Below are 9,817 nucleotides of genomic sequence, written 5' to 3'. Positions count from 1 at the left end.
AAAAAAAAAAAAGAGAGACCACATTTTCATTGAGTGCAAATATTGTATTTTTCTGTATTTCCTAAAATACCAAATAATCCAATCCATCTTCACAGTAGAGTTAAAAGCAGTTTGAGAGATCATTGCCTCCAAGTTCTACCAATTTGTATTTTCTAAAAGTCTATTTCTCTGCTGTTTTTTATTCTGCATATATATTAAAACAGACCATACATGGAGGTAATGGAAGAAAAAAGAAAAACCAAAACTGAAAATAAATATTTCTCCATCTACCCAACTCATATAGCCAAAAAATATCTGTTTGTTGCAAGTACGAGTTTCCACTTAGATTGGTACTTTATGGTTAGTATACTTAAGTTACCAAATCAGCTCAACAATGGATAAGAAGCATGTAATATTACATTTATGAAATGTACAAAAACTACATAACCATAAAAATCTAGCAAACATGCATTTTATACACTGAGGACAGGCACAGACATTACACTTTTACTGGTATAAGTGACTGGAAACCAGTCTATACTAATAACAGAAGTTTGGCACACAAAACTAGTCTATACCCATAACCGAATAAAAGTTTGGCCCACACAGACTGATTTAAAAATGGTGGAACCCAATTTACAATTTGCCCTGACCCCCACCCTCTCCAAAGAGAGAACATGAGTTCTGTTTGCTACCAATCTAAACTATGCTGCTTACAGAAAACTGTAACTCAGACTGATTCCACCTCAGGCTTTTCAGATGTCTGTATCTAGCCTCAATCAGAGAAGCTTAAGCACATCTACCCTGCTTCTGCTTTACATAATTAACCTCTCTCTCTGCCCTAGTAAATGTCATAATTACTGTATTCCTCAAATCCAAGATGAGTTCAAATTCAAGACAATATCCCAATAATTATATAAATCACATTTATAAATTTTCCATGAAAAGAATTAAATTACTGGAAAGTCATCTTAAATTCACTCTCTCCACCACTGTGGTGGGAAAAGCAGTTGGGGAAGAGGAGGCAGCAGGGCATGCAGGCGGGAGGACTAGTACCTATAGCTACGTTCCAGACTCCAGGGCAGCTGCTTGCAGCTTCCCCACCACTTGTCAAGAGCAGCCAGGCTCCGACCACTCACCACAGATCCCAGACTGCTCACAACAGGCAACAGAAAGGCTGCACCAGGTCTGCAGACTCTAGCTATTAGGTATTAGTCCCCGCTCTTCCCTCCCCTCCACCTCCCACTCTGGGGGTGCCATACCAATTAATTGTTTAACTACTGTAATTAAAACAACAGGTTAAATGGATGCTTTTTAAATTGACATTTACAACCCTAACACGTAGCTAGACTCCCAGCCCTTACCTCCACTACCTGCCTCCTCCCCTTTTTCCCTCCTAGTGCCTGTCTCCCTACCTCTTACTCACCAGTTCCCCTGTCACGTCCCCCTGCTGTCTGCAACCCCGGTGCCAGCCTTCTCCCCCCCTTACCCCACCAAGCCATGGTCTGTCCCCAGTGCCTGCTGCCCTTACCTATTCCTGACTCCCATGCCACATGCCCCCTCACCACCTATCTCCTTTCTAGTACCTACCCAATACTTGCCTTCTGGGGGGCTCTGGCTCCAGCTCCAGGGCAAACACAGCAGCAGCAGCAGCCCTGGCCCCAGCCCAGTCAGGTAGAAGTAGCCGCAGCAGCTGCCTGCCCTGTTCCAATACTCAAATCCAAGACAAGGCTTTTTTTCCCCTCTTCTATGTTGATGGGGGGAAAAAAAACTTCATTGTGGATTTGAGTAAATACAGCGATTTTTTTTTTTAGAACCCATTTTGTAGAACTATACCATTTACTACATTGATGTATCCTTGAGAGAACAGTCACCTACATCATTTACACCAACCGTTCCTATGTTAATAGCTTGATTTTATACTTTCTCTATAATTAAAAATCTCCTAACTATTTTGAGAAGAGAAAATCATAGCACTAATAACATAAAAAAACCTAGGTCAAACCCAACATATACTTTATATTAAAACTAGCAATTATTGTAAAACATAGGCATTGTGACATTTAAGGAAAGTGATTTGATTGATTATAGTTTAACAATAAGGAAAAGAGGAAGTTCACTGTATTTAAGACACAGTGGGTGCATCTACACAAGACACTAACTGCACAGATGCCTAATAACACTGTACAGTAGTATGCCGGGCAAAACCCATGCTAATACGCTACTGCACAAAAAAACCCACATGTGCTAGTGCTACTATGCAGTAGTGCGAGTTACTGCATCTTGATTTAGTAACTCATTATCCACGTACTGAATTCAATGCATATTATCGAGGGCACTTTAATGACTGTGTAGATGCGCCCAGTAGAAATTTTCTAGTTGAGGAAAATAAGAATCTGTCCAGGGTCTAAAAAATTAAATTCTGTAACCTCAGCCTGTGCCCTAATATTGGTTTCTGTATAATTCCAAGAAGCATGCTCTATGCAGAGGGTACTAGGGCCAGAAAGGCTACAAAATGCCAACCCTTTTCCTCAATTCCATCAGCAGGAAGGGAGTCCAACTGATTAGAAAGCCTGTTGTCTGAAAGAATTGTGCCCAGAAAATTAACAGCAGGGAGGAGGGAACAAAAAAAAAAAAGAGAGAAAGAAGGTAAGTCTACTAAATGAAATTTAAATGGCCACAGTGTCTAATGCATGTAACAATAATCACAACTAAAGACTGAAGACTTTAGAAGTCTGACAGCAATCAAACTATCACTACCTTTGCTCATGCTTTACATACTTTACTATAGCATAAATTTATCTAAAACTTGACAGAAAATAGGCCAAGGTATACTTTTGTTTAGTTTATGATACTCATCCTAGAACAGCATCAGTATTTTATTAGATTAACTGTCACGACAAATCAAAAGCCAATGCTACCACAGTTCAGTAAAAAAGTACCAGACTAGTCAAAATCTACAAGAGCGGCCCAGTCCTTTGACATCCCTCCCTCATCACACAAGTAAGTGCTAGTTTTCTAGCGACATATATTATTCACACTTAAACATCAACAGATGTCAAATGAAAACATGAAATCAAATTGAGATTTTCAACCTAGAAAATCTTTAAAAAAGTAGTGAGTGACTTCACTAAGTTTAGGTTCTCTTTCCATGCACAGCCCCCCCTCAGAATGCAACTCACTAAACTTCACTAAAGCATAACTGCCCGTTCTTTCTGATCAAACAGGCTTTCTGCAACCTGGAATCTCTTCGTTTTTTGTTTTAATTGAAGACAAGCAAGTTTCCTGAAGATATAAAATTACCTGGTTGTTCTCCTGAAGGCAAGGGCTGATTTTGATAAGACACCTCTGGATAACTGGAAGGAATTTCCGAAGGAAGTCGAAAGAGTCCATCCAGGATCCCATCAATTACAGCCTGCAGATTTGAATCCACATTAGGACGGAGTTGAGAGAAGAACTCCACTGCACCAATTCCAATCAATTGCTGGATAGCAGATGGATGCTAAATTAGAAACAGGGCTGTCAGTTAACATAAGCCCGAAATGTTTGTACATAAACAAGCTGTCTACTGATCAAAGGACAAGTCTGGGAGAGTCTGAGACCTGTAGTTGCAATTCTGTCATTACTACCTGTGACTGTTCTTCAGAGGCAAGTCTTCTTACCTCCTTTGAGACAAGTATATTAGAAAATGTGTCCCCTTTTCAGCAGCAGTGTAGCCAAAGTGACAACACAAGTCAAGAGCAGATATTTTAACCACTGCATTCTTGTTGCTCACCATATTTATACCTACTTTCAGCTACGCAGTAGGAGTCAGTAAACAAGGCACTGGACTTGGAATCAGTTTCCCAGAGTCCTTTTTCCACCTGTCACTAGCTACCAATGTGTTCTCTGGCAAGTCACTTACCTAGGTATGCTTCTATGATCTAGTTAAAAAGCAGTGAGTGTCTTGTGTGTGTGTATGCATGTGCGTGTGCTTCATTTAATTCAAATATTAGAAATGAATATTTAAAAGCAACTAAAATCACTCCAGATTACAGTACAATTTTGTAATATGATCCAGGTGCCATTTGTTCTTTTTTTGCCAATTGGTACTGTAATAAACATCAATTATTTGCATGTTGGCGAAGTGTACAAGCCACAGGATCTTTCAGACCCATTCACAGTTTTGAAATAATTGGATTGTTTCAGTGAATGATAATTGTCTCCAACAATAGTGAACGGAAAGCAATGGGTTCCTGCTGGAAGCCCTGAAAATGACAGAAGCCCATCAGGTTTAGGGGTGCCACTATCACAGCCCTAACTGCAAATGACCTGGGTTCTTTGCACTTAATGAGAATTGCTTGCATTAACTTTGAGTAAGTGCCTTGCACAATTTCAATCCCCAGGCTACAGATTTAAAATACAGTCTAGGACAGGGGTAGGCAACCCCCAGCATGTATGCCAGAGTGGCATGCACACCTTGGGAAAGGGGCCAGGGCTATACTGCCACAACAAAGATCAGACCCCTCATGGCTCCCCCACCAACAGGCCCAGGCACATCAACATCTTACAAGTTGAGGTTGTGGATTTTTTTGGCACTCTGTCCAAAAATGCAGCTGATCCCTTGTCTAGGATTTTATACCTTCACCAAGTTGCTCAGCAAGTTTAACACCTCCTCTTTCATTGGGACTAGAGGAAAATTGAACCATTCCAGTAGATGGAGGAACAGCAGTTTTTCTTGAACTAGGTCAGCATATGAAATCAGCTGGTGATCTAATTTGCACAAGATATTCTTCAGGCTTCTCTCTCTGATCTCAGCCAGTGGATGACCTTAAAAACAAAAAACAAAACAAGACAAAGGAGCACCCATGGATTAAGCCATCTGAGTACGGTCCCTCCTACCGTCCCGCTCCATTGAATGCTCTTATGGGGCAACTCAGGGCGAAGTTACATGTTGCACTTTGTGAGACAAATAGATAAAAGACCGTCAGAGACAGAACTATGACACCAGGCTTCAAGACCTATACCTGTTCTTTCCCCCCAGCGGGAAGTCTGGAGATCAGACCCAGAGGTCCAAGGCACTGTCCAGGCTAGGGCAGGTACCGCTCATTTGTTCTGAGTGGAGACATCTAGTGGTCTCCTCCATGGGAATCGAGACCATCTGTCAAATTCCACCTGGCCGTGCCTCAGTTCCACTGAGCACACCAGACCTGTGACGTAGTTTGGTCTAAACGAATGGCTTACCAGCATTTCTGCTTGGCTTTGGTTCCTTTTCTAACTAAGTGTGTATCAAGTGCCGCCACCCCCCACCACCAAAAGTGGGATATAGTCGTAAGGGCGAATTCCATCACTAAAGAGTGCTGTCATCCATGAGAAGTGATCAGTGGACAATCTTGGGTCGGGGTTAGCTGTTCCCATTAAGCCTTTATTGTAACGAGGAGCCTCCCTGCCTCTTCCTAAGCTCCAGAAGAACACAACTTGGGCAGGTCACTTAAGACAGGAGCACCCACAGAAGAATGCACCTGACACGGTGCTCCCAGCCCTCTCCCAGCACCTCAAGGCTGGGCCACTTCACGCAAGGGCTAACACTGGGCCCCCTCCCTCGCTCCTGTCGGGGCCATTTCATTCTGTCCCCACCAAGCTAACCGAAAACATCAGCACCCCAGTATCCCAGCATTCACCGCCCCCAGCACTCCTCCCTGCCCCATAACCAGGCTCCGTGCTGGAGCCTGGGCCCGGGCCTCACCGAGCTTCCGGATGAGCGGACACAGCTCCATGCCCCGCGCCGCCCGCCCGCGATTCAACCGCCGCGCCGAGCCCACCCCCAGCGCGCTCCACCCAGCCGGACCGGGCTGAGAAGTAGCGGGCCTCGCGTGAAGGACGCTGGGAACTGCAGTCTAAGCCGCCCCGCCAAGTGGGACACGGAGAGGCGGTAATACAAGGCGCACAGCCCCGTGGGAGCTGTAGTCCAAACCGCACAGCCCCGTGGGAGCTGTAGACCACGGAAGTGCTTTGCTGCTGAGCTTCCTGCAGGAGGAGGGTATGAGAAGCTTTCTGGCAGAGTGGCGTCACGATGGAGCAGGGACCCGCCTCTTTCCTCCAGGCTGGAGCCGGGCCCTTGAGCAGGAGTTGACCTTCCCGCGAAAGGTGAAGCCTGTGGCCCCCAAAATAAAGCAATCGCAAAAATGAGGCGAACGATGTTTTCTCCTAAGGTTTTGGCTCGTGTCCCTTCTTCCGAGGGGTGGGAAGGGGAGTGTAGTGCTGCAGCTGCGCCATCCGCTTTTGCTGCACCCAAATTTGGCTGCTGTCTTGAGTGTTGCCAGGTGTACAATAATTATTGTACTTGTATGATCATACATCCAAGGGTTGAAATGATCAATCATAGTAAAAGTGTTCAGAAGGTATGATCATTTTTGAGGCAGCTGATCGATGCAACATCTGAGTCTCTGTTTGGGGAGTCTTAATTGACTATAGGACTATTTTTGTGTGTGAAAACGTTTACCCAAAAAAAGGCTTGAAAAAATGTTTATAAAAAGCACGAAATGTTCCAAGTCAAATTAGCCAAATTAGTTCCAAATCCTCTCGACTGAACAAAATCATACACACACCGTATGTGGTGCTACAATCAGCAAGTATCGTCCACTAAGCCTGGAGCTTCAAATGCTCCCAAATCCATTGGCAGGCATCATTCGTGCAGACCCAAGCCCAGAGGTCTTGGGGTTCGGGTGCTCCAGCGTTTCCCTTGCCCTTAGCCGGGTGGCCACAGGAGCAAGCTAAGGAGGAGTCATCATTTGCATAAAGTAGGCATGTAGCTAAGATCCTCCCACCAGAAGCTGGCTCCTGGGGGGCTTGTACAGACTCATAGCATGTCCTACAGTGCATTGGACAGGGGTGCTCCACTTCACAGTGCCTTTCAAGTCCACCTCAGTCAGATTAACAGACCAGTGCAGCAACTGTACTTGATCTTAGCCCACAAGAACTTCCCTTTGACTTCCAGGCTTGCCTCCATACTTTATTAATAAGAAATGTTTCAGCTTTGCTGACCTAGTTCTCACACACTCCCTGGAGATGTACAGTGAACAATATACAGTAAACAAGAAAAAGACTTGTTTGCATACCTATTTGCATATGTTTTCAGTGCATGGTAGTTTTTCAGCAAATATGATCATATTTAAGACCTGGCAACGCTACTCCAGTTACCCCTAGGAAAGTCTCTCTCCTGCTTCACAGCCCTTCAGGCTGCTTCTAGTTCTAGCTCAAAACCTTAACTTGGGTCTGGTCATATGAAGAAACAGCTGGCAGGGAAATCCTGGATGCACATGTGCAGCACTCAAGAAGGGTTAGGTTTTCTTTTCAGAATCAGAGACTATGATTTGCAACTATGCTGAGCCCAGCAGCCTTACCTGAAGGCCTCAGAGAGCTGCAGCCATGACACTCTTGTAGCTGGGAGCCTGGCTGGCAGCTGGAGCTTGGCTCTGGTAGGTTAGGCCCTGGTTTTGGGTGGCATATACGCCACCCCATTTTTTCAGCATAAGTTTTTTTTAACCTGGGATCTCTGGTAGCAGCACAGGGAACACCTGCTTGTGAGGTGTGTGGCACCACATACCACACATCCGCGCTCATCTGGATGCCACCAATGTTGTTTAGCAAATGAGCGTACCTTTCAGAAAGGTATCTCTCTTTGTTTCTTCTTGGATCCCAAAATCGATGATATAGTGCTAGGCCCCTAGCATATTTAGACAAGCTTTTGGTTCTGTTTAACTGGAGAAAATCATATAATGATGCACCACACCAGCTGCATTTTCCCCCCTGTTCCCCTGCCCTTTTCAACACCCATGCACCTGTGCAAGCTTTTTTCCCCCACTATGGGAAGAGGTAGAAACCTTGTAACAGCACAGATTCCTGGAGGGTAACGTGATTCTCAAAGCCCAGTGTTAAAGGAAGAGGAGGTAAGGGGGAAGTAATCTTAATAAAATAGACAATGACAAGTCAACAAGACTGCTTATTAGAAAATTAGTATCCACCCATGGATTTGCACTGAAAAAAAAGTAATGCATGTGAATTAAATATAGTTATTTCCGTGAAAACAGGAGAATCACATAACTTCCCAGTTTGCCATTCACTTTTTGAACAGAAGCCTCTACCTTACAAGGATACTCCTTAGAGTACTATCCTACAGAGTGAAAATAATCTGCAGTTATAAGTCTGGTCACCCTTTCAACAACCACTCACTGGCGGTCCATAGACAAGCACAAGCAATTACCAAGCTGCTGCAAACTGTAGCTAGCCTCCTAGTGTTTTGGCATTATTTGGGCCTTTTCTCGATTGCCACAGTAACCCACGTGACTGACTGCCATACTTCTGCCCACAAAAATTGGGTTCTACAAAAATGGGACACAGGTTTTACACAAATTGTGAAATACATCTTACCATGTATATATATATTACCCTTAACCCAAGGCTGGGAAAGTCCTCTGGAGAATTTCAAACTGAGGAAAAGACAACATTTTATGTTACCAACATTAATGAGGTGGCTACTATTTGAACAATAAAGCTGCATCCAGATAAGCACAGACTATTGGTTCCCCAGGGACATCTAACAGCAGGACACCTTGTGCTGCTGCAAGTTATCCCATGCCACATACCCTCTGGAACACGGCAGGTTACCTCAAGTGGGGTAGGGGTAGGGTTACCGTACGTTCAAGTTTTCCCGGACATGTCCTGTTTTTGGCCCCCTGTCCTCATGTCCAGGCGGGTTTTTAAAATGCGAGCAAATGTCTGGGTTTTTGCTCTGCCTCTGCTTTTCCCAGGCACAAGCAGCTTGGATGCTTGGGCCTGGGAGCAACGGGCAGGGTGATTGGCTGTCAGGGGCGACGTCCTCTGCGCACGGGCTCCGGCAAATGTGTGTGTATGCGCAGAGCTGCATGGGCAGCAGGGCTGGGGTGGACAGTTGACTGTGAGTCGGGAATGAGGGGCACTGGCAGGGGTCTGGGTCGGGAGTAAGGGGCACCATCAGCGCTGGAGGGGGCAAGGCTGCAGGTCAGAAGTGAGGGGCACCAACAGAGCTGGGGGCGGGGGCTGTGAGTCTTTAGTTGGCACTGGCAGGGCTTGGTAACAGGGGCTTAAGAGTGAGGGGCAAAGGCAGGGCACAGGTATATCACTGCCCACTCATCAGCCTGTGGCACCTGGATACAGATCACCCACAGTTACCTTTATATGTGTGCGTGTAAGTGTATGAGTGTGTGTTTGTGTGGGGGAATCAACAGTTTCTTGTACCTATTTTTAGTTTTTGTATTTGTTTTATGCTTCTGTGTTTGTGTAGTTGCACCCCTGTCTAATAAACCGATATTGCGGACCCCGAGCATTGGTCTTGCTTGTCAAGACAACATCTGGATGTAGCCCAAGTGGTTGTCCTTTCTTCTCTCTCATTCTCCATAGCTGACACATCATAGAACAAGGATGCCAGCATCGACTGAATGTCTGTCTACACTGCATTGGAGAAAAAGAAGCTCAAGAGGTGATTTAATGAATATGATGCCTCTGTCTTGCAGCCCTCTGCTTCTGATATTTCTGTATTTTCATTACAGCAACCCAGGAAAAGGTCCTTCTCTCACTATTCCATGACATAACACATTAAAGAGAACAATGGACATTGGTATTCTTTACCTCCCTTTTGCATAAGGGACAGGCTGTTCTATCAAAATCTCACTGCCCAAGATTCAGAGAATGGTTATGACCCCTCTGCCCTCAAGACACAAATTAATGACCTGGAAAATCCAAACTTGTCTACTTAAAACCCCTTGGTTTTAAAGTTTTTAACTATGTACAGTGTTATTTTTGTTCATTATTTTTTATTGCT

The 9,817-nt window shown here is 44.7% G+C and overlaps 1 protein-coding gene across 1 annotated transcript; it reads right to left on the bottom strand.

The window, feature by feature from the left end:
• Positions 1 to 3,226: 3,226 nt before the first annotated feature.
• LOC109316841 (rotatin-like) lies at positions 3,227 to 5,786 on the bottom strand. The gene is made up of 3 exons (XM_019545207.1): positions 5,705 to 5,786; positions 4,601 to 4,788; positions 3,227 to 3,481 (listed from the first exon to the last, which is right to left on the bottom strand). Exons 1-3 carry the CDS (start codon positions 5,733 to 5,735, stop codon positions 3,242 to 3,244), a joined length of 459 nt encoding a protein of 152 aa, XP_019400752.1. The 5' UTR covers positions 5,736 to 5,786; the 3' UTR covers positions 3,227 to 3,241.
• Positions 5,787 to 9,817: the final 4,031 nt, after the last annotated feature.

The sequence above is a fragment of the Crocodylus porosus genome, unplaced genomic scaffold (assembly GCF_001723895.1).
Source record: "Crocodylus porosus isolate Cpor-Errol unplaced genomic scaffold, CroPor_comp1, whole genome shotgun sequence".
In the NCBI taxonomy this organism is placed as follows: Eukaryota; Metazoa; Chordata; order Crocodylia; family Crocodylidae; genus Crocodylus; species Crocodylus porosus.
This window is presented reverse-complemented; position numbering and strand designations above follow the sequence as displayed.